This window comes from Cupressus sempervirens, chromosome 6 (assembly GCF_028749045.1).
Source record: "Cupressus sempervirens isolate cs-2001-9-10 chromosome 6, ASM2874904v1, whole genome shotgun sequence".
Taxonomy (NCBI): domain Eukaryota; kingdom Viridiplantae; phylum Streptophyta; class Pinopsida; order Cupressales; family Cupressaceae; genus Cupressus; species Cupressus sempervirens.
Window position 1 is genome coordinate 698,716,080 of NC_143123.1, and position 26,184 is coordinate 698,742,263.

The 26,184-nt window shown below is 31.0% G+C and overlaps 4 protein-coding genes across 4 annotated transcripts; all 4 read right to left on the minus strand.

The window, feature by feature from the left end:
• Window positions 1-1,404: 1,404 nt before the first annotated feature.
• On the minus strand, window positions 1,405-2,398 carry LOC149554140 (G-type lectin S-receptor-like serine/threonine-protein kinase SD2-2). Its single transcript, XM_089790435.1, has 3 exons — window positions 2,246-2,398; window positions 2,122-2,158; window positions 1,405-1,889 (listed from the first exon to the last, which is right to left on the minus strand). The coding sequence occupies exons 1-3, from the start codon at window positions 2,396-2,398 to the stop codon at window positions 1,405-1,407; spliced, it is 675 nt and encodes a 224-aa protein (XP_089646561.1).
• Window positions 2,399-2,492: 94 nt separating this feature from the next.
• Window positions 2,493-3,316, minus strand: LOC149554141 (G-type lectin S-receptor-like serine/threonine-protein kinase At2g19130). Its single transcript, XM_089790436.1, has 3 exons — window positions 3,300-3,316; window positions 2,760-3,240; window positions 2,493-2,684 (listed from the first exon to the last, which is right to left on the minus strand). The coding sequence occupies exons 1-3, from the start codon at window positions 3,314-3,316 to the stop codon at window positions 2,493-2,495; spliced, it is 690 nt and encodes a 229-aa protein (XP_089646562.1).
• An 11,757-nt stretch (window positions 3,317-15,073) lies between these two features.
• LOC149554142 (G-type lectin S-receptor-like serine/threonine-protein kinase SD2-2) lies at window positions 15,074-16,049 on the minus strand. Its single transcript, XM_089790438.1, has 3 exons — window positions 15,897-16,049; window positions 15,773-15,805; window positions 15,074-15,550 (listed from the first exon to the last, which is right to left on the minus strand). The coding sequence occupies exons 1-3, from the start codon at window positions 16,047-16,049 to the stop codon at window positions 15,074-15,076; spliced, it is 663 nt and encodes a 220-aa protein (XP_089646564.1).
• A 601-nt stretch (window positions 16,050-16,650) lies between these two features.
• LOC149554143 (G-type lectin S-receptor-like serine/threonine-protein kinase At2g19130) lies at window positions 16,651-17,474 on the minus strand. Its single transcript, XM_089790439.1, has 2 exons — window positions 17,245-17,474; window positions 16,651-17,185 (listed from the first exon to the last, which is right to left on the minus strand). The coding sequence occupies exons 1-2, from the start codon at window positions 17,472-17,474 to the stop codon at window positions 16,651-16,653; spliced, it is 765 nt and encodes a 254-aa protein (XP_089646565.1).
• Window positions 17,475-26,184: the final 8,710 nt, after the last annotated feature.

Genomic DNA, 26,184 nt, shown 5'->3' on the forward strand with positions numbered 1-26,184 from the left:
TATATGAAGTTGCATATAAATAAAATAAAATCAACAGAAATTCTCTAGAAACATGAATTTGTGCAAGGAAAAAAGTCTCAGTTGTCATCAATCTTTAAAATATCTCACCAAATGCAAAGAATCCTTTAATACAAGCTTCGCTAATCCACACCAAGTAAATTTTGCAGAAAAGAAATGAAGATCTGAATCTCCATATTAAAATAACACAATTTAAGCTATGACAAACAAGTCGTAGAGAAACCAGTTTAGCGAGTAATAATTTACATATCGGATTAGATAAAACTGGTGATTGTCTAATGAACACATGAAATTCCTCAACCCTAACTAGTATTGTTGCAGAAAAGCCATCTTAATGTCTGGTTAGTCCAGCGAAAAATTGTAGAAATATTTTTTGCCAGGTATAAATTTCTTCTTTTCTTTTCAGTTGAATTTGACAAGTTTCACCAGATATGGATGAACAAAGATAAAATGTTGCATGCTGAAAGATATTAGCCATCTGTAATAGCCTCATCTGTAGCAGCCTGTTATTTGAGTGAGTCACGTGAAGCTCATGTAACAAGACACATAAAATTTCTAGAGAAAGACACATCTCTTGTCCCTGCTAGTTATCCTAACTCTATTATTGTTCAATTTTTGAGGCTAAAAAACAAAAAGACCATCGAGAAAAAGCAACATGCCCAATGAAAAAAGAGATATTAAAATGTTCTAAATTTCGTATAATGAAATTTTTCATGCCAACTATAGGTTAAAATGAAGACTGAAGAACGTGCACAATTACCTAAGCAGAACTAATGAGAAATAGAGCATTAATAACTTTAGTTCTTGGGACTAATAATATAACAAAACAAACATTAAGAAATTTGGCAAAGGAAAGGAGAGCGAATTCCCTTCAGAGTTTCCATTGTGATACCTTACATGTTTCACTAATCTCTTGCATTATTCAATTATAATTTGGAAAATGGTATTGTGAAGATTTGGAGGAAGGAGCTCCGTACATGGTCTTACTGGACAAGAAGGGCTTTAAAACTAATCTTTGCATGACATACAATATTTAAGCCGATTTAGAAATCCTAAATTTGATTATGTCTTTTGGAGCTTTCTACAGATTGCTGTTCATGACCGGATTCTATTTTATGATTTCCGACAACACCAGAATGTCACAACATTAAGGCGGCAATCCCAATAGAAATAAGCCTATTGGCTTAAAAATAGTCAATGATTAATCTTTCAGATCTTCAAAAATCTAAACTATACAATAGAATTGGGAAGGTAAAGCATTTTCCATGTTGATACCAAGAGGCAGCCACAATCCATGTTGATACCAAGAGGCAGCCACAATCCATGTTCATAAAACACTGCAAGTCTAATTTTCGTGTCTTTCACAACTATTGAAATCTATTTACATCATATATCGCCACTGCTACTAGTGTTTCTTTGGTCTATTGGATTGTCCATAAGCGCATAGTACTGAATTTGTGAAATTTGTGGCTGCAACTTCCCTTCCAGCATTAGCACCACTTGCCTTATGTTCGGCCTCACTCCCTCGTACTTTTCAATGCATAACAACCCCGCAATAATTGTTCTTCTCACCTCTTCACTGTCAGTTTCCTCTGCAGTTCCTGCCTCCACAATATTAATTGTGTTGCCGTTGAAAATTTGGGAGGCAGCCCATGAGGGAAAGTAATACTTAGTTGAGTCTTGAATGCTTAAATCCAAATTTCTTCGGCCAGAAATGATTTCCAAAAGCGTCATACCAAAACTGTACACATTAACCTTGGGAGTAATGGGAAGACCAGAGATCCACTCTGGAGCCAAGTATCCTCTCGTTCCTCTTGTTGTAGTGAGAACACGGCTGAAATCTCTACCCACAAGCTTTGCCAGTCCAAAATCTGCCAACTTCTAGTCGAAAAATTAATGTCGAGAAGAATATTTTCGGGCTTAACATCGCAGTGAATGATACAATCTCTGCATTCTTCATGGAGATAAAGTAATCCTCTTGCTATGCCTAACGCGATCTCAAATCGAGTCTTCCAGTCGAGAACCTTATGTTTACCTTTAGATTTATTTGAGAAGAGTAAGGAACTAAAAGAGCCATTACACATGAAATCATAAATCAAATACCTTCTCTTGCCTTCTGCATAAAAGCCTCGGAGCCTGACTAAGAATGATAAATTAGTTATAGAGAGCTGATTTCTGCTCGGAATTGCTTCTCATCTTGTCTCTGTACACTGTTCATCTTCTTTACCGCCACAAGTGTACAGTCTACCAGACATCCTTTGTACACCATGCCAAATGCTCCGCTCCCCAGCTTTGTCCTGAAATTCGTAGTTGCAATCTTCAACTCAATGTAGCTAAACATTCTTAGAAGAGAAATCGAGGAATCTGCATGACTCTCCATCGATCGTAGCGTCTGCAGAGGCAGCTACTCGAATAAAAATATTTGCATTGGTTTTTGATGGAAGAGAGGTACGCAAGTTCAAAATATCGCCTGACTAGATTTGGCAGGGCCCTGAAGGCGGACTGAAAGCAAACGCAGTGCAAGAGCAGTTGAGGAGGCAGGCTTTCTGGCAATCTATCTTCGTCGTTGCAGGGTGTGACGATGCAGATTCAGCAGCAGCCAAACTGTTGCTCGGATCTCGTAATCCGTAGGTGCTTCCATTTTTGGCATGGCAGTTTAAGGGGCTCTGTCGAACACAGCCACTCGATCACGACTCTCGCGAATCCCAAGCGCGAGTGTCTTTTGGGGCGAAGCCTTGTACGCAGCTGCAGAACTGAAGATTGTTGGAGTTGAAGATTCCGTAGGCGCCGCAGAGACCATAAATGGAACAGGGTTCTGCTGGTCGAGACCAGAACATATTCCATTTACCGTCATCAAGCAGATAATATGCTTGCATTCCTCCAGACTTTGTTAGGACGAAACGTGAGAGCATATTCTTGGTACCATTCAATGTATACTTGACATAACAGCCAGAGTGAGTGCTTTCAACGCCGACATTGTAGAAGTAGACTTGGTTTATCATCCATGGGATTTCACTGAAAGACTTGCCGTCCCAAGTTCCATATTTCTCCGTTTGTTTGGTTCCAGATGGGTCTGCTTGACAAGAGAAAATCCCAGGAGCAGGATCTACTGGGCTTTTCCAATAGACGAGCTTTTGCTGCCCACCGAAGCTCATCCCTGGCAACAAGGTGTCGACGGGATAGTCAAAACTCTGCCAAACAGCTTCAGATTTGTTGGCATCACTGAACATCACAAAATTACCAGAATCTAGTAAAACAGCCTTTTGGTCACATTGGCAGACCAAAGAGATGCACCCATTGCGTCAAGAGAAATTGGCTAAGTTCAATTGCATGACAATGAGGACTTTACATCTAAAAATTAAGTCTCCAATCTCCACCATGTTAGATTCACTATAGCTCCCTTTGAATCTTTGAATAGATTTTGTACAGACATTTCTTTTACATTCTTTTCAGCTCGAATGCAAATTTAATTGATCAAAGCAGTAGTAGATGGATAATCGGGTATTGCAGAAAGTCTATTTTTTGAGAATTTTCCGTTGACCTTGTGATTAGCATTATACGTGGTAAACCTTTAAGAGTGCCGTATATGTGGGATAGAGGGTAAAATAGATTTACTCTATTTTCTAAAGTTGTTTGTTTACCATTGGCCATGTGGAGGGATAAATTTATAGTCATTTATAGAAAAGTCACATTTATTTATTTATTTCTACTATTTTTTTTTATTTTTTTTAAAATTATTTCTATTTCTATGTATTTCATTTTAAATACTATAGTGTGATACTATTGGGATTTAACTATATCATTTTGTATGGCATGACTAGACCCAATCCAAAAGGTGTATGTGCCTCTATTCCTTGTTAACATTATATACTTTTGTGTATAAACATTTGATGTAAGTGGAAATCTTGACATTCATTCTTTTGTTTCAACTCTTAGGCATCCAACCGCATGTTACATGATACCACTTTGATCTGCCTAAATCTTTGGAAGATGCTTATGTGGGCAAACTTTTATAGGCATTTTTATTTACAAACTCCAAGTAATTTAATTGGTTTCTTTATTTATTGAATATTTGCATCATTCATAGTGTCTTCATTTTATAAAGCATATGTATTAATATTCTATTCATTTAAAAAAAAAAAAAAAAACTTACTCACTTTTTTTTATCTTATGATTTTATCAAAAATTTAATTATTTTCAATTATGAGAAGCTTAATTTTGATTAAAATATTACTTGAACACTTGACAAATTTCAAAATCTATTTATTCATTAGGTGGGACTCCAGCTCTACAGAGCTCTTGTTGAATATGGCATATAGCTACTAGCATATTTGAAAAATATGAGGTAAAATATTTAATGAGATTTATTTCAAAAGAGTGGTGGACCTTGACAAGAAGTTTGAAACAAGCAAATAATTCCATTGAAATTAAAATTAGTCATGGTATTTCAGTGTGAAATTAGTAAACTAGTCTTACACATAACACACTAAGCTTTGACTTCGCATGTTCTCAATTGTAGACCCCTCTTTTATTTTCTCTTTATGTTAAATTCCCAACTTTCTATTAAAATATTTGTTTAATGTACTATTTATTTATTGTCTAACATGCATACCTTGTGAACCGATAGGCTATTATAGCTGAGACATTCACCAATTTGGTGATGTCTAATACCAAAAATGTTTTGGAGGCAACAAAAAAAGGTGACGACAACAGAGCAAGGAAATGGTGGCTCTTGAAAGTCCTGCTTGATGACTATCATCTTGTCAACATTTATTATGTTGGTGTCTTAATAGTTTACAAAAAGTTCTAGGGTGACTTACGGGAGTTGGCAATAGGGTGGAGATGGCCTTGGTTGTAATAGTGACTTGATCTTCTAAGATTAATCCAAGAAAAAAATTCTAATTATATAAGAATACATTGGCCCCTGATGGTTTTAACAGGACAAAGTAGACCAAGAATCTCGTGCAAGCTTCTATCTAAATGTGAAATCCTTTGTTGAATACTAGATATGTAAAATAAAATACTTCATGAAAAAATTGTTCCCTAAATTGGAAATATATAAGTGGAAGAAACAAGTGCCCTCCAATGATGCCAAGGGTGAGAGTTAGGCTGACCATGAGCAGTCCCATTCTATTTTTTATGTTTGATGAAATATCAAATAAATGCACTGATTTAGGAGCTACAGATTCCGTATTTGTGTGTCTTTGAACAATGCAACTTTCCTTCTGATCATTCTCAGACCCTATAATTTTTTTCTTTCAACTCCAACAATAGGCCACCCCTTGGCCATATAGAATCTCAATTTTATTATCTACTCTTCTACGATTGTTTGTCACTTATTTATCAACAAAATATACATCATAAACATCATCTTTATCAACTATTTTGTATGCTCTGTGTTCTTGTCATGCTTGTAGAATGATCTTTTCAATATTGACAAAGGTGAACCGTCATCTCAAGAGAAATTATTTAACTAAGAGTTTTTTGTAGATTTTATAATAGTTCAGTTTGATCAAGCACATGCCTGTTGCTCTTTTCTTCTTTAAACTTTTATTTCATTTTTTATTGTGTGAATGAGAATATATTTAGTAATTTCATGGATATTAAATTTTAATATATTTGGTACTTATAAAGTTGTAAATTAGATATAATATTAAAAATAAATAAAGTAGATAAGTATATTTAAAGTTTTACATAGCCTTGTTTAGACATAACACTCTTCTAAATGTTTGAATCTTTAGTTTCCAACATGCCATGGTAGTTTTAATCATGTTTTAGTTTCTTCTATTTTGGGAGACAAAATTAGCACATTTAAAAAATAACACAAAAGAAGGTGGTAGTTGGGAGCCCTCATAGAGGAATGTGTGTTTGCCTAATTTGTCGATCCTGACTTACTATTTGCCTTGGACTTAAATTTAAGTTTGGGTGGTTTAATAATTTTTAAAGAGGTCTTTAAGTTTCAATAATAAAATGAACATCAACAAGTCAAACTATTTGTAGAGGAAAACTCTTGATGTATAATTTTAGAAATATAAATTTAGAAGCACTGTATGTAAACCATCTGTGAAAGACTACAAATTTATTTAGTTAACTACTTGTTTAATATAATTAGTTGTGCAGATTATTTATGAAACAAGTGCGATGTAGTTGCTTTTATCTTTTGTAAGACATAATGGTTTAATTAAGTAGAATAAAATGGTTATCATCAAAAATAATTTAATTTTACTCTTTTTTTTAAAAAACTATTTCAAATTTATATATTATTAAATAATATATTTATAGCATAGTTTTATATTAAAAATAAAGAATAGTTGTATCTTAGTGTATTATAATTTTATTCAATTTTATTTAAAGTATATATATATATATAAACACACACACACACACCTTCATATGTTTATATATTTGTGCATCAAAAAATATAGCCTTAGAATAGGGATACTTCCTGTAAATTTCCTCCTATAAGACCCAAATATCTAAGCCAATCAATTGCAAGTAAAATAGTTTTATTGGTTTGAAAACTAAAAATATCACATATATACTTTAGAAAAATCAAAAATCAAAAATCAAAATTAAAATATTTAAACATAATTGGTTGGAAGGAAAAAGATTAATCACTTGTTAAATAGAAGTGATTGCAATAGTATATTGCTATGGCAAATACAATAACAATTGAACACATGTTAGAGAAGCACTTTAAGCAATCATTAGACGCTTGGAACTTGGACTAGTAGTATAGTTATAAAGTAATGTCCAAATCAACTATTGAAATACTCTCAACTCCATAAAAATGATATATAAAATTATTTGTATTACTTTTGTGATGCCACATACATATATGATACAAAGGCACTAAAATATAAAATACTTGTTGTTGTCAACTGGGATTAGCAAGGTCAATAATGAGAATTTTTGGTAACAAACTTTTATGAATTAATCAAGTTATAGATTTCTTACACAAAAAATTTGAAGCAAAGAATGTAATTGTGAATATGAAAGATCTCGTACAAGTACTACATTAATGCTTATAATGTAAGGTCCATTATTTAGTAGTGTAGCTTATCATTGTTGTACTCATAATGTTATAGGAACCATGAGGATCATTGGTTGTTTGGGAATAGTTTTTGAAAGAAAGTAACAATCTATTAGTTTATTATATTACATATATAACCAAGATTTTTTTGAGTAGTTTTATTATATTTATAGTTGCATTTGTGGAAAACAATTTAGCTACCTCAGTTTGTAGAGCATATTACATATAAATTTTAAAGAAAAACTTACCTATGGTTTTAGAACTTTTCCTTCTATTAGATTTGTCCTTACAAATTAGCAATGAGAAAATGGTCAAGTAACTTTAGTGTGTGTTGAAAGAGTATTTTTATCTTGGTTTGTTCTATCTATCATTGTTGTGCTTGTAACATTCTAGAACCACAAGAACCCTTGGGTGCTTGAGAGTAGATGTTGGAAGTGTAGGAAGAATGGAAGCCAACATTTAGTTAGGTAGCTTATGATTATTGTACTACTAAAGTCATGAGAACTTTGAGAATTGTTGGTTTCTTGGGAATAGTTTGAAAGAGAGAAATGAACTATTAATACCTTTTATAGTGAATATTCTAAACTAAACACACAAAGTGAGTAAAAGACCAACATAATCCCAATCACAAAATAATCTTCAAGTATTTAACTATTAAGATCATTGTTCAATCTAATTGTCATTACTAATGTTCTTCCTTTATTAGGTGAATTTAATTAGTTTTATAATATTATCTATTTAAAATATATTTTTTTAATTTTTATTTTACTTTTACTTTTAATAATATTTTAACTTTTCATAATCAATATTGGAACATATAATTCATAAATTTTACTCATTAAAATTTATAATTACAAAAAGATATTTTCTCATTTAATTAATATTTAATTATCAAATGTAAATATATATAAAAAATTTATAATAGTAAAAAAATTAAAATGTAATGTATGTTGTCCATTTTATTATTGATATTTAAGAAAAAAAAAATCTTAAATAATTCATTTTAAATTATTATTTTTTAATAAATAATCATTTATATTTATTTAAATCTTTATAATATTTTTAACTGATTTTAAAAAAAAATTATTTTACTAATTTTATCTCAAAAATCAATTTTAAGAAGGAAAAATAAGTTATTTAATATTGTTATATTTGAAATAAGTGACTTCTTTTGTATTTAATATTCTAGTTTGTATTCTTTATATATATTTTCATCATTATTTATAACTATTTTATAAAAAATAATAGCCAATCAAAAATATTTATCACATTTATTTTTTTTAAATCTTTTTATCAATGTTAAGTTAAATAATTACGAAAAATTAAAATTAATACTGAAAAAAATCTACATAATATCCACTAAAAAATAACTATCAATTTGATAGAATATTAATTAATGATATCTAAAAAAATATAGACCTTGGCATAATAAACACTCTTAGTTTAGATAGATTTTTGTCAATTATTTAAATTCTATTTATTTACTAAAACTGTTAGCTATTACATTTAAGTAAATAAAACTAAATCTTACCTAAATACAACACAACATCAAAAAAAAATCATTATTAGATACTTTAAGTATATTTCTTCAAAAATTATTTAACATTTATTATTATATTAATAAAAGATAAATATAATAAAAAAATATTTTGAAAACACTAAATTGATTATTTACTAAAATATTAAAGTGATTATTAAATACTTTATTTCCATTAGAATAAGTCATATTATTATTTATAAATAATAATTTCATATAATTTTATCATTAGATTAAAAATAGCTTTATCCAAAACATATATTTAATTCAAATAACACTTAACATCATTTATAATCCTTTGTCAAGTAACACACGTAGACTTCTTATTTATTTTAATAAAATAAATAAAGTCATCTTTCCATCTATAAGATAATGACTCGGTGTACAATTTAAATAGGACAAAAACAAACAACTCAACGGTAAAGGTATTCAGAAAAAAAAAAAGCAGAAATAAGGAAAGAGAAGCACATGAAAAATGCAATTATGAGTAACACAAGAATAGATTTGTAAACCCTAATGAACCTCATATATTATTAATAAAGATTCTCAAAGCATTCATAAGGATAATTATTAGATTACTTTAAAATATTGATTGAGGGGATTTATTTAATATATCATTCAACAATACAAAAAAAATATAGTATTTCAAATAGATCAAATATCAAGTTACAATATCACTGTTTTCTCCTTGGTCAGAATCTATAAAGGCCACTTCCAATATAATACCTAATCTTGTCAAAGATCCCAAGTTACATTGATCTACCTAGAAAGGATGGCCCACAAATTGCAAAAAGAAAAGAAAAAGCATAGAAAGAGAATCATTGCCTAACCAAATTTCAATACCTCATGTCATCAATAGTTTCACACACTTTATTAAGCTTGTCAAAGGCTCATTAGGATTTACACACCTATATTGTATTTGATATAAAATTTCCCTTCTCCTATGTGCTTAGCAGCCATTACTACCAACTTGTTGATAAATAAAACCTATTGGCTCCTCCTCATCACATGCATATGAGCATGTAACTACTAGTACAATTTATATAACAAATGATGAGCCTTGAAAAAAATGTCCTTGCATATAGTTTAAGAGTTGGTGGTGTAAGTATTTAGATACTTTAACACTCAACTATGAATCCCTCATCTCGTGCATATTAGATAAGGCCCATGCTTGTCTTTGTATTTTAACTCCTTGTTGCTCGTCTCCATGACTTAAGGTGAGGTCTCATTGATGGCCACTTCCTAAAAAATAGAGTTTGAGATTATGGATTTTGTTTAGGAATATTTCAAAGTTGTTGGTCCCAGCAATCTTGTAGTCAATTTCGGATTAAAAATTTAATCTCTAAAATTGAAAAAAGTTGGTCCTCTCATTAATACATATCTATGTCGTGCAACAATAAAAACAAGGTAAAAAAATTAATTTTCTTCTAATTTTATTTTTACTGAAAATTTAAACATAAATGGTTACTAAATGGCAAATAACAATCTGAGACAAATTTTGTCCCCATCTCATTTTCATCCGCTTACTGAAAAATAAGAGATCCTAAATACAATTTAGGAAAAGATTTCAAATATTCACATAACGAAAATAAATCTTCACGTTATCTCTTCTTCCTTGAAAGTAGAAGTTTAAACCTCCTACATATCTCCAACATACATATGATAGTATAATTAAACTTTTCATACTATTACAATTGACTTATACATTTACATTAAAATTTGGCTTGGCTATATATTTTAGAACCGTTTTCCATGAAACACGAGAAACGAATTTTACTTTGTGGACTACGACACCTGACTTATCCACACGTAGAGTTGTATGACTGGCTTAGCCACAGAGCAGCTTGACTATGACGACTGACTTAATCCCGGGGAGCTACTTCTGCGACGACTGCTTTACTGGACTTGTTTTCCCAAAAACGTTTCTCCAAACCCTTTCCCACCTAACTATGAACCAACATAGTTGTTTCCCGGCCACAAAATTTAAAGCATTACTTTCAGATTATTAAATGTGAGAGCGTAGTGCATTCCTAGCTCTTTGGTATGAATCTGCAGCTCACATGTTTGGAAAACTGGGTAGTTAATTTCTAAATCCAAGGCCTCTTGGAAGTGGCATTTATCTTTGACGAAAATATCCACCTTAGCATTTATTTGTAAGTACATTTTAAGGCTTGAGGAGGTTCATTCCATAACTAACGATGGGTGAAATCAGGGAAAAAGTTTTGCTTAAGCCTGTTATGCTGCTCAAATTTATGTAAAAATGTCCACTTTCAGATTTATTAACAATAGGTGAAGCTGTGAAGCTTTTGGCACTATTTCTGGCATACCTGATTTGGGGTTTCTTGAGAAATTTGGTGGATCTTTGTGATATTAGTTGTTTGATCTTGAAAATCTGATTAGAGGCCTGAAATATCACACAAAATTAGTAAAGGGACATTTCACAGGACTTCTTAGTCCACACCATTCGCATTAAATAGTTTTTTTCTTTTGGCTATGTAAAGTGTTGATCTTTTGTTATTTGATTTATTATACTTTAAATTTTTATTTGAAATGAATTTTAATAATAGTGGTAAGCTATTTTTAGAAATGTTTATATAAATATTTTTTTAGATCATACTTCCATATCTATCATCTGAATGAAAGAGAAATAAAAGGAAAGAATGCTGGATCATACAATGTGATCTAAAAGTTGAAGGAAAAATCCTTACACAGTCTATTTCAAAAATAACAATTGAAAAATAAATTTTAATAATAAATGACTGTAAGATTCTTATATTCTTATATACTTATTCCAAATATTTTTGTAAACTTTGATAAAATCTTCATTAAAATTACAATGCACGTTCAACAATTGAATTTAATTAGACTATCCCTATATACACAATCTATTCTTTATTTGAAAATATTTACTATTTTAATCAATGACATTCCATTTGTTTTCCTATAAATTTTCTTTAAAAATCTATATAAAAATATTAAATTGTATAAGCCTTTATAGATATAGATAAAAAAAGTTTATCAAACTTATATTTTAATTATTATCGAAAATGATCATTGCTAAGAATGCTAACATAAAGCTGATGAATTCTTGCTAATTGTTCTTGTAAGAATCAAATTTCACCGACTTTTTTCCTAAGAAAAGCTTCACAACTAAATATTAGCAACATAACAAAGATAAATAGATAAAATACGATTTTGAGAATTCTTTAATAGGATTAAAATGAGATTTAAGTTATTTGTAATAGGACAACTCATATTCAAGAAATGCAACCCTCTTAGCAAGAGCAGTTACCTCTGGGACCGAAAATTGTGAGGAGAAAGGTGTCAAGATAAAGGAAAAAAAAATTATATGTGTCCTAGCACCTATATATTATCCATAAAATTGTTGTAGGGCATTGCCATATTATCATTTAAATTACCATGCTAGACATGTAAGTAAAATGTGGGAACATAGACAAGATATTATCTATGCAATATGTTGAAGAAAATACTAGTCCTACTAAGTATATTATTGTATCCTACAAGCTACTCTCTATCTGACATGTTAGAAACACACTTATGTGGCTAACTCTATCAAAAATGCATGCCAAATTTGAAAGCACATGTGAGGCACTAGTATTGTTTTAACATTTCCAAGTGTCTAGTCAAGCCCTTTAATAAAATATAATATATAAATAATCTACTAGTAACATCAAAAAATGCTAAAAATTCTATCTTATCTTTTAAACTGTCAACAAAAACCCTAACATTCCTTGAACATGACACACCCACTTTTAAGAAAGAGTTCATCTTTCTATTTTTCATCAAATTTTCTCAATATAAAATTAAAAATACTACTAGGAAAATTGAAAGCTGATAAAAAATAATTGAAATCTAGAAATTTGATTAAATAGGAATTTATCTCAGCCTATGGTATAAATGGGCTTGTTTTGCAATTTTTTCAGGTCCCAATGCAACAATAAACGTGTAATAGCAAGTCAAAAACATTAATCCCCACCTTCTAAAAAAAGAAAAGTTATCTCTATTTGGACAACTCACAAATAATCATGTATAAAAAAATATGTTGGTCACCACCTTCTAAACAGAGAAAAATTACCTATGTTTGGACAACTCGCAATTAATCATGCCCAAAAAAAATTATGTTGTTCTCTCTCTCCAATCAACTAATTATAGATTATACAATTGACTAGGCATGAATCAGAAGATCCAAATAGAAAACAAGGGCAATGAGGCCACATCAAAATTTTGATGGCTTTTACAATCCAAACTTTGTGCCGAAAAGTAATGGCAACCCATTTGTTCGACGTTTCTAGTTTTACAAATATCTGGAAAGAAAAAATAGAATTAGGGATGATGAGCAGTATAGAACAATAGAGCCCATCAAAATAGCAAACAGTCCTCTATACAACCCTGCCTGCAATGCTATCCTTTTGGGAGCACATGTCAACCTGCAAAGCCCTCCAAGTTTGAAGTTTGGTCTTAATATAACATGAATTGAGATTGGATGCGAAGGGAAACCAAGAAAGAATAATATTGATATATATGTCATCTATACATTTGAAATTTGTAGCAAAGATAGCTGAATACAATTTTCACAAGTTTTATGTAACTATTCAATTGGGGCCATTTCACAGATGTTTGGAGAACAATTGGTATTGTCAACTTCCTAATGAAATCTATAAGGTAAACATGCACATTTCTAAATTTTACATTGCTTAAATTCAATTATGACACTTTTTTCACTTTTTCATAGCCATTTTCCCATGCACCAATTTTAGTGATTCCTTTTCATCTTACAAATTGCTCAAAGTTTCTTCAGTCAATTCAAACATTCACTTTTAAAAATAGTTCCAAAATCAACTAAAGTTCAAATAAAAACTACCAGTGGATTAAACTCATTCAAAACAATCCAAAAGTACTTGATATAGAGGTCAATATAAAAAAAACTGCAACATCAACAAAATTTTAGGTAGAAAAAGAAAATTCAATAACAAATCACCAACCCATAGAAAATTAACTAAGCGTGAAGTCAAAATTCAGCAAAAATGGTTCCATCAAATACTCAACATAAGCAAAAATAAAATAAAAAATTATATGAAGTTGCATATAAAAAAATAAAAATCGACAGAAATTCTCTAGAAACATGAATTTGTGCAAGGAAAAAAGTCTCAGTTGTCATCAATGTTTAAAATATCTCACCAAATGCAAAGAATCCTTTAATACAAGCTTCGATAATCCACACCAAGAAATTTTTGCAAAAAAGAAATGAAGATCTGAATCTCCATATTAAAATAACACAATTTAAGATACGACAAACAAGTCATATAGAAACCAGTTTAGCGAGTAATAATTTACATATCGGATTAGATAAAACTGGTGATTGTCTAATGAACACATGAAATTCCTCAACCCTAACTAGTATTGTTGCAGCAAAGCCATCTTAATGTCTGGTTAGTCCAGCGACAAATTGTAGAAATATTTTTTGCCAGGTATAAATTTCTTCTTGTCTTTTCAGTTGAATTTGACAAGTTTCACCAGATATGGATGAACAAAGATAAAATGTTGCATGCTAAAAGACATTAGCCATCTGTAATAGCCTCATCTGTAGCAGCCTATTATTTGAGTGAGTCACGTGAGGCTCATGTAACAAGACACATAAAATTTCTAGAGAAAGACACATCTCTTGTCCCTGCTAGTTATCCTAACTCTATTTTTGTTCAATTGTTGAGGCTAAGAAACAAAAAGACCACCGAGAAAAAGCAACATGCCCAATGAAGAAAGAGAAATTAAAATGCTCTAAATTGCGTATAATGAATTTTTTCATGCCAACTATAGGTTAAAATGAAGACTAAAGAACATGCACAATTACCTAAGCAGAACTAATGAGAAATAGAGCATTAATAACTTTAGTTCCTGGGATTAATAATATAACAAAACAAACATTAAGAAATTTGGCAAAGGAAAGGAGAGCGAATTCCCTTGAGAGTTTCCATTGTGATACCTTACATGTTTCACTAATTTCTTGCATTATTCAATTATAATTTGGAAAATGGTATTGTGAAGATTTGGAGGAAGGAGCTCCATTCATGTTCGTACTAGACAAGAAGGGCTTTAAAACTAATCTTTGCATGACATACAATATTTAAGCCGATTTAGAAATCCTAAATTTGATTATGTCTTTTGGACCTTTCTACAGATTGTTGTTAATGACCGGATTTTATTTTATGATTTCCCATAACACCAGAATGTCACAACATTAAGGCGGCAAGCCCAATAGAAATAAGCCTATTGGCTTAAAAATAGTCAATGATTAATCTTTCAGATCTTCAAAAATCTAAACTATACAATAGAATTGGGAAGGTAAAGCATTTTCCATGTTGATACCAAGAGGCAACCACAATCCATGTGCATAAAACACTCCAAGTCTAATTTTCGTGTCTTTCACAACTATTGAAATCTATTTACGTCATATATCGCCACTGCTACTAGTGTTTTTTTTGGTCTATTGGATTATCCATAAGCGCATAGTACTGAATTTGTGAAATTTGTGGCTGCAACTTCCCTTCCAGCATTAGCACCACTTGCCTTATGTTCGGCCTCACTCCCTCATACTTTTCAATGCATAACAACCCGGCAATAATTGTTCTTCTCACCTCTTCACTGTCAATTTCCTCTGCAGTTCCTGCCTCCACAATATTAATTGTGTTGCCGTTGAAAATTTGGGAGGCAGCCCATGAGGGAAAGTAATACTTAGTTGAGTCTTGAATTCTTAAATCCAAATTTCTTCGGCCAAAAATGATTTCCAAAAGCATCATACCAATACTGTACACATCAACCTTGGGAGTAATGGGAAGACCAGAGATCCACTCTGGAGCCAAGTATCCTCTCGTTCCTCTTGTTGTAGTGAGAACACGGCTGAAATCTCTACCCACAAGCTTTGCCAGTCCAAAATCTGCCAACTTCTAGTCAAAAAATTATTGTCGAGAAGAATATTTTCGGGCTTAACTTCGCAGTGAATGATACAATCTCTGCTTTCTTCATGGAGATAAAGTAATCCTCATGCTATGCCTAACGCGATCTCAAATCGAGTCTTCCAGTCGAGTACCTTATGTTTACCTTTAGATTTATTTGAGAAGAGTAAGGAACTAAGAGAGCCATTACACATGAAATCATAAATCAAATACCTTCTCTTGCCTTCTGCATAAAAGCCTCGGAGCCTGACTAAGAATGATAAATTAGTTATAGAGAGCTGATTTCTGCTCGAAATTGCTTCTCATGTTGTCTCTGTACACTGTTCATCTTCTTTACCGCCACAAGTGTACAGTCTACCAGACGTCCTATGTACACCGTACGAAATCCTCCGCTCCCCAGCTTTGTCCTGAAATTCCTAGTTGCAATCTTCAACTCAATGTAGCTAAACATTCTTAGAAGAGAAATCGAGGAATCTGCATGACTCTCCATCTATCGTAGCGTTTACAGAGGCAGCTACTCGAACAAAAATATTTGCATTGGTTTTTGATGGAAGAGAGGTACGCAAGTTCAAAATATCGCCTGACTAGATTTGGGAGGGCCCTAAAGGCGGACTGAAAGCAAAGGCAGTGCAAGAGCAGTTAAGGAGGCAGGCTTTCTGGCAATCTTTCTTCGTCATTGTAGGGTGTGACGATGCGGATTCAGCAGCAGCCAAACTGTTGCTCGGATCTCGTAATCCGTAGGTGCTTCCATTTTTGGCATGGCAGTTTAAGGGGCTCTGTCGAACACAGCCACTCGATCACTGTTGAAATAAATAAATTATGTCAGGCTTGGTTGGCACAGACCAAAGAACTCTCCAAAAACACGCATGCAAAATGTGCAGCTGCCTACCACCATCCATAGCCACCTACAGCCATTCATGTTGACTACACATTAATATATGCAAATTCAGAAAAATTTGTACATTTATTATTTGGCTATAAATATAATGAGTTGGGCCTGTGATCAGCAGAGCCCATTTTCTGGGTTTCTCCTTTGGTTTCTTTCCTCTGGTTTCTTTTTCTTCTGTGTTCTGTTTTTAATATATTTTCAATCACAACTCTCGCAAATCCCAAGCGCGAGTGTCTTTTGGGGCTAAGCCTTGTACGCAGCTGCAGAACTGAAAATTGTTGCAGTTGCAGATTCCATAAGTGCCGCAGAGACCATATGTGGAACAGGGTTCTGCTGGTCGAGACCAGAACATATTCCATTTACCGTCATCAAGCAGATCATATGCTTGCATTCCTCCAGACTTTGTTAGGACGAAACATGAGAGCATATTCTTGGTACCATTCAATGTATACTTGACATAACAACCAGAGTGAGTGCTTTCAACGCCGACATTGTAGAAGTAGACTTGGTTTATCATCCATGGGATTTCACTGAAAGACTTGCCGTCCCAAGTTCCATATTTCTCCGTTTGTTTGGTTCCAGATGGGTCTGCTTGACAAGAGAAAATCCCCGGAGAAGGATCTACTGGGCTTTTCCAATAGACGAGCTTTTGCTGCCCATCGAAGCTCATCCCTGGCAACAAGGTGTCGACGGGATAGTCAAAACTCTGCAAAACAGCTTTAGATTTGTTGGCATCACTGCACATCACAAAATTACCAGAATCTAGTAAAACAGCCTTTTGGTCACATTGGCAGACCAAAGAGATGCACCCATTGCGTCAAACAGTCCAAGATCACCTCCTCCTGAAAGCTTCAAAACGCCAGAACTTTCTCTCGCAGGAGTCTCCCTGTTGGCCACCCAAACAATCGTATTCTCTGTTATATTGGCATTCCAGATGCCAATATACCAGTTACTCGTACCATCTGGGCTGAAAAATCCCAATTCAGATGTGCCATTTCTCGAAATTATTGTCTGATTTCTAGTCATCAATTCGCCCAAGAGAGTGTCCACCTTCGACTGCAGAGCCGTGAGTTTTCAGTTGGATACACACTATAAATACACAGATGCAGAACTTTTTATTGGTTTCGTCCATCACTCCCAATATAATTTACTATCTAGCGCTCAAGTAGAAAGGAAATTATGCTCAGCCGAAAACACCCCAGAAAGAGAAACCTCACTCCCAACTCAAAGTTTCCAATTTCCCAGAAGCGAGATGTGAAAATTCATTTTAAAGAGGTTGGTGTGCTTGCATAACGTAGGGTTTAAAATAAAATAAAATTGTTTTTTGGGGATATGACAGCCATTCACAAAATTAAGCTGAGGGTGAAAAGTATAGTGTTCTTCCAAACGCATGGAAATTTATTTGGTAGTGTTGCGTAACAAAGACTTGAGAGAAGCAACTCTGCTCATATGTCAAACGTTGGCCACGATAGAGAGACGAGAAAGAGTGGCAGAGTCATCCAGGGGAATTAATATGCGAAGACATTTGGCACGGGAAACATATGAAAAGTTGGTCATATGTGCAAAAGTCTTTGAAAGGGCCAAAGTCGGTCATATGAGCAATAGGCATCGAAAGGGCAATGAATTATTAATAGAGGAAGAGTCTAGGCGTGTGATTTTAACTATTTCACAGTAAGCTTGGCATGTTCCGTGACCTCTTGAACAATCATAATGCTTATTAGTCCTGCATATGTATTCGGAGACTATAGTTTTCAGACTCCTTTTAACTAATAGTTCATGTTTTGAAAACTGTGCAAAGGGAAAAAAATGTTCATTAATCTTATGGTCTAAGTTAATTTCTCTATTAAGTGAAATTTTAGATTTTAAAAAAAAATTCAACTGAAAATTAGAGAAGTAGAGCAAGTGCCATTTTTCAAATTGTTCAATAGACGAGTGGCAATTTTCAAAGGAAACATCTTCCATGTGATGGCATCTCATGGTGTAACCTGTCTTGTGTTGCATGTGCATGTAAATAGAAAAAATCTTTAGAGGTCAGGGGGCCTCGTGTGGTGAGAATTGTAATTATGGACTCAGGAACATTAACTTTTCTTGGGTTAGCTTCACATTCAACATAAGAAATTTGCCACAAGATTTTCCACTGGGATTCATTTTTAGTGCTGATTTTGTTGCTTATCAAGTCAGTTCCCATTTCTAGGATACTTTCTATGTTGTATTGTGCAATGAAAAAATATAATCTTTAAACACTTCCATTATTGGAGTATGAAGGTGTTGCAACAGAAGATGGTTGAAAGCCTACAGTTTGAACACCTTTGTTCATATTAAATTTTCACATCAGATGCTCTTATATTTTAAATTTAGACTGACTTATTTGATTTTATTTCATTCCTCATTTTTTGTTTGTTGTATGATTGCAGAGAATACTATGGATGGAGGCACTAGAGATGTTGTTGGGAATAAATATCATTTAAATAAAGTGAGGTCCATTTTACTAGTTATGAACACAAATCTATGAAACTTAATTTTATTTTTCAATTAAGTGAGATGTTAATTTTTTTATGTATTTAAATATATTATTTAAATTGTGTTTCAAGAGAAAAGAAAAAAACTGTGTTAAATTGTTGCAGATTTTTTAGTCTATAATGTGATTTTTTCAGGTATATGACAGTCTAAGCGTGGATCTTTTGCAAAACTTATCTAAATTTATTTGAGATCTTTAGTAATTCAATTTTTGTTCCATCCTTTAGTGATTAAAAAATGGTGTACAATATATGATGTATAACTGCTTTTGACTTCTAGTTTTTCCTATATATATATTTCAATCATGAATGAAGTTTTTGCTAAATTCAATTTATCAATCTATCTGCACATTCCAAGGCTTAGAGTTTTCCCACTACTATTTTCATCACTGACTAGAGGTTTTTCCCACAAAATTAAAATTTTTTTCTCCCCTGCATTGACTATTTTCTTATGGCAGTGAACAATCTTGATTTTGAAAACTCATTTTCCTAATCTAGCAATTTACTATGCATGTTATTAGGATAGTCTTCTTGAAAAAAAAAAATTGTGACACTCAATGGACCAATCTTTGAAAAGAAAATGCAAAAAATTCAATGCTTTTTTAGCCTTGTCTGCCCCAATATGGGCTTGCACCATTTTTCAAATTTATCAATTTCATTTGTTGTACTCAAATCTCATTCAGAATCATCTCCTACATCAAACATAATATATGTTCATTCATATCCAAGAATTTAAAAGAAGCAATGCCATTGTCATCAAATTTATACAAGAATTTGAAAGAAATAAATATTATTCTACAAATATTTAGCTCAATGTACAACAATTTACTTGGAAACATAGGCCATGGATTACCAACTCTTCTAGTGCTAGAAACCTATTAAGAACCCTTATTCTAGGAATTCTTGGTTTACAACATTGCCTCGATTATAATTTTAAAGACCGATTTTATTAACTAATTCTCCTTTTGAAATTTCATGTAGTAATTTAAGCCTAGTGTATTGCTAAACATCCATGAGGCTTGTTTCTGTCATTATGGCTTACATAGCCTACGTTTAGGTGCATGAGATTGGAAGAGCGCATATTAAAGTTTCTCAACTTAAAATAAATACGACCTGCCAAATTTTGAAGCTATGGCCACATGGTCTCGAATCCTTCAAGCATGGCATCATCCACATTTTGAATAGTGTAGCAATAAAATGTCTTTAAGAATCAAAAACCTGATATCTTTAGGAAATTGGCTAAGTTCAATTGCATGACAATGAGGACTTTACATCTAAAAATTAAGTCCCCAATCTCCACCATGTTAGATTCACTATATCTCCCTTTGAATCTTTGAATAGATTTTGTACACACATTTTTTTTACGTTCTTTTCAGCTCGAATGAAAATTTAATTGATCAAAGCAGTAGTAGATGGATAATCGGGTATTGCAGAAAGTCTATTTTTTGAGAATTTTCCTTTGACCTTGTGATTAGCATTATACGTGGTAAACCTTTAAGAGTGCCCTATATGTGGGATAGAGGGTAAAATAGATTTACTCTATTTTCTAAAGTTGTTTGTTTACCATTGGGCATGTGGAGGGATAAATTTATAGTCATTTATAGAAAAGTCACATTTATTTATTTATTTCTACTATTTTTTATTTGTTTTTATTTTTTATTTTTATTTTTAATTATTTCTATTTCTATGTATTTCATTTAAAATACTATAGTGTGATACTATTGGGATTTAACTATATCATTTTGTATGGCATGACTAGACCCAATCCAAAAGGTGTATGTGCCTCTATTCCTTGTTAACATTATATACTTTTGTGTATAAACATTTGATTTAAGTGGAAATCTTGACATTCATTCTTTTGTTTCAACTCTTAGGCATCCAACCGCATGTTACATGATACCACTTTGATCTGCCTAAATCTTTGGAAGATGCTTATGTGGGCAAAATTTTATAGGCATTTTTATTTACGAACTCCAAGTAATTTAATTGGTTTCTTCATTTATTGAATATTTGCATCCTTCATAGTGTCTTCATTTTATAAAGCATATGTATTAATTTTCTATTGATTTTTGAAAAAAAAAAAGAACTTACTCATTTTTTTTTATCTTATGATTTTATCAAAAATTTAATTATTTTCAATTATGAGAAGCTTAATTTTGATTAAAATATTACTTGAACACTTGACAAATTTCACAAACTATTTATTCATTAGGTGGGACTCCAGCTCTACAGAGCTCTTGTTGAATATGGCATATACCTACTAGCATATTTGAAAAATATGAGGTAAAATATTTAATGAGATTTATTTCAAAAGAGTGGTGGACCTTGACAAGAAGTTTTAAACAAGCAAATAATTCCATTGAAATTAAAATTATTCGTGGTATTTCAGTGTGCAATAGGTAAACTAGTCTTACACATAACTCACTAAGCTTTGACTTAGCATGTTCTCAATTGTAGACCCCTCTTGTATTTTCTCTTTTTAATAAATTCCCAACTTTCTATTAAAATATTTGTCCACAGTACTATTTTTTTATTGTCTAACATGCATACCTTGTTAGCCGATAGGCTATTATAGTTGAGACATTCACCAATTTGGTGATGTCTAATACCAAAAATGTTTTGGAGGCAACGGAAAAAGGTGACGACAACAGAGCAAGGAAATGGTGGTTCTTGAAAGTCCTGCTTGATGACTATCATATTGTCAACATTTATTATGTTGGTGTCTTAATAGTTTACAAAAAGTTCTAGGGTGATTTACGGGAGTTGGCAATAGGGTGGAGATGGCCTTGGTGGTAATAGTGACTTGATCTTCTAAGATTAATCCAAGAAAAAAATTCTAATTATATAAGAATACATTGGCCCCTAATGGTTTTAACAGGACAAAGTAGACCAAGAATCTTGTGCAAGGTTCTATCTGAATGTGAAATCATTTGTTGACTACTAGATATGTAAAATAAAATACTTCATGAAAAAATTGTTCCCTAAATTGGAAATATATAAGTGGAAGAAACAAGTGCCCTCCCATGATGCCAAGGGTGAGAGTTAGGCTGACCATGAGCAGTCCCATTCTATTTTTTATGTTTGATGAAATATCAAATGAATGCACTGATTTAGGAGCTACAGATTCCGTATTTGTGTGTCTTTGAACAATGCAACTTTCCTTCTAATCATTCTCAGACCCTATAATTTTTTTCTTTCAACTCCAACAATAGGCCACCCCTTGGCCATATAGAATCTCAATTTTATTATCTACTCTTCTATGATTGTTTGTCACTTATTTATCAACAAAATATACATCATAAACATCATCTTTATCAACTATTTTGTATGCTCTGTGTTCTTGTCATTCTTGTAGAATGATCTTTTCAATATTGACAAAGGTGAACCGTCATCTCAAGAGAAATTATTTAACTAAGAGTTTTTTGTAGATTTTATAATAGTTCAGTTTGATCAAGCACACGCCTATTGCCCTTTTCTTCTTTAAACTTTTATTTCATTTTTTATTGTGTGAATGAGAGTATATTTAGTAATTTCATGGATATTAAATTTTATTATATTTGGTACTTATAAAGTTGTAAATTAGATATAATATTAAAAAAAAATAATGTAGATAAGTATATTTAAAGTTTTACATAGCCTTGTTTAGACATAACACTCTTCTAAATGTTTGAATCTTTAGTTTCCAACATGCCATGGTAGTTTTAATCATGTTTTAGTTTCTTCTATTTTGGGAGACAAAATTAGCACATTTAAAAAATAACACAAAAGAATGTGGCAGTTGGGAGCCCTCATACAGGAACGTTTGTTTGCCTAATTTGTCGATCTTGACTTACTATTTGTCTTGGAGTTAAATTTAAGTTGGGGTGGTTTAATAATTTTTAAAGAGGTCTTTAAGTTTCAATAATAAAATGAACATCAACAAGTCAAACTATTTGTAGAGGAAAACTCTTGATGTATAATTTTAGAAATATAAATTTAGAAGCACTATATGTAAACCATCTGTGAAAGACTACAAATTTATTTAGTTAACTACTTGTTTAATATAATTAGTTGTGCAGATTATTTATGAAACAAGTGCGATGTAGTTGCTTGTATTTTTTGTAAGACATAATGGTTTAATTAAGTAGAATAAAATGGTTATCATCAAAAATAATTTCATTTTACTTTTTTTTTTAAAAAGCTATTTAAAATTTATATATTATTAAATAATATATTTATAGCATAGTTGTATATTAAAAATAAAGAATAGTTGTATCTTAGTTTATTAATATTTTATTTTATTTTATTTAAAGTACACACACACACACACACACACACACACACACACACCTTCATATGTTTATATATTTGTGCATCAAAAAATATAGCCTTAGAATAGGGATACTTCCTGTAAATTTGCTCCTATAAGACCCAAATATCTAAGCCAATAAATTGCAAGTAAAATAGTTTTATTGGTTTAAAAACTAAAAATATCACATATATACCTTAGAAAAATAAAAATTCAAAATTCAAAATTAAAATATTTAAACCTAATTGGTTGGAACGAAAAAGATTAATCACTTGTTAAATAGAAGTGATTGCAATAGTATATTGCTATGGCAAATACAATAACAATTGAACACATGTTAGAGAAGCACTTTAAGCAATCATTAGACCCTTGGAACTTGGACTGGTAGTATAGTTATAAAGTAATGTCTAAATCTACTATTGAAATACTCTCAACTCCATAAAAATGATATATAAAATTATTTGTATTACTTTTGTGATGCCACATACATATATGATACAAAGGCACTAAAATATAAAATACTTTTTGTTGTCAACTGGGATTAGCAAGGTCAATAATGAGAATTTTTGGTAACAAACTTTTATGAATTAATCAAGTTACAGATTTCTTACACAAAAAATTTGAAACAAAGAATGTAATTGTGAATATGAAAGATCTCGTACATGTACTATATTAATGCTTATAATGTAAGGTCCATTATTTAGTAGTGTAGCTTATCATTATTGTACTCATAATGTTATAGGAACGATGAGGATCGTTGGTTGTTTGGGAATAGTTTTTGAAAGAAAGTAACAATATTTTAGTTTATTATATTACATATATAACCAAGATATTTTTGAGTAGTTTTATTATATTTATAGTTGCATTTGTGGAAAATAATTTAGCTACCTCAGTTTGTAGAGCATATTACATATAAATTTTAAAGAAAAATTTACATATGGTTTTAGAACTTTTCCTTCTATTAGATTTGTGCTTACAAATTAGCAATGAGAAAATGGTCAAGTAACTTTAGTGTGTGTTGAAAGAGTATTTTTATCTTGGTTTGTTCTAATTATCGTTGTTGTGCTTGTAACATTCTAGAACCACAAGAACCCTTGGGTGCTTGAGAGTAGATGTTGGAAGTGTAGGAAGAATGGAAGCCAACATTTAGTTAGGTAGCTTATGATTATTGTACTACTAAAGACATGAGAACTTTGAGAACTGTTGGTTTCTTGGGAATAGTTTGAAAGAGAGAAATGAACTATTAATATCTTTTATAGTGAATATTCTAGACTAAAGACACAAAGTGAGTAAAAAACCAACATAATCCCAATCACAAAATAATCTTCAAGTATTTAACTATTAGGATCATTGTTCAATCTAATTGTCATTACTAATGTTCTTCCTTTACTAGGTGAATTTAATTAGTTTTATAATATTGACTTTTTAAAATATATTTTTATTATTTTTATTTTAATTTTTACTTTTAATAATATTTTAATTTTTCATAATCAATATTGGACCATATAATTCATAAATTTTACTCATTAAAAATTATAATTACAAAAAGACATTTTCTCATTTAATTAATATTTAATTTTCAAATGTAAATATATATAAAATTTCTATAATAGTAAAAAAATTAAAATGTAATGTAAGTTGACCATTTTATCAATGTTAAGTTAAATAATTACCAAAAATTATAATTAATACTAAAAAAAAATACATAATATCCACTAAAAAATAAGTATCAATTTGATAGAATATTAATTAATGATATCTAAAAAAATATAGACCTTGGCATAATAAACACTCTTAGTTTAGATAGACTTTTATCAATTATTTAAATTCTATTTATTTACTAAAACTTTTAGCTATTAAATTTAAGTAAATAAAACTAATTCTTACCTAAATACAACACAACATCAAAAAAAATTCATTATTAGATACTTCAAGTATATTTCTTCAAAAATTATTTAACATTTATTATTATATTAATAAAAGATAAATATAATAAAAAAATATTTTGAAAATACTAAATTGATTATTTACTAAAATATTAAAGTGATTATTAAATACTTTATTTCCATTAGAATAAGTCATATTATTATTTATAAATAATAATTTCATATAATTTTATCATTAGATTAAAAATAGCTTTATCCAAAACATATATTTAATTCAAATAACACTTAACATCATTTATAATCCTTTGTCAAGTAACACACGTAGACTTCTTATTTATTTTAATAAAATAAATAAAGTCATCTTTCCATCTATAAGATAATGACTCGGTGTACAATTTAAATAGGACAAAAACAAACAACTCAACGGTAAAGGTATTCAGAAAAAAAAAGCAGAAATAAGGAAAGAGAAGCACATGAAAATTGCAATTATGAGTAACACAAGAATAGATTTGTAAACCCTAATGAACCTCATATATTATTAATAACGATTCTCAAAGAATTCATAAGGATAATTATTAGATTACTTTAAAATATTGATTGAGGGGATTTATTTAATATATCATTCAACAATACAAAAAAATTATAGTATTTCAAATAGATCACTGTTTTCTCCTTGGTCAGAATCTATAAAGGCCACTTCCAATATAATACCTAATCTTGTCAAACATCCCAAGTTACATTGATCTACATAGAAAGGATGGCCCACAAATTGCAAAAAGAAAAGAAAAAGCATAGAAAGAGAATCATTGCCTAACATAATTTCAATACCTCATGTCATCAATAGTTTCACACACTTTATTAAGCTTATCAAAGGCTCATTAGGATTTACACACCTATATTGTATTTGATATCAATTTTCCCTTCTTCTATGTGTTTAGCGGCCATTACTACCAACTTGTTGATAAATAAAACCTATTGGCTCCTCCTCATCGCATGCATATAAGCACGTAACTACTAGTACAATTTATATAACAAATGATGAGACT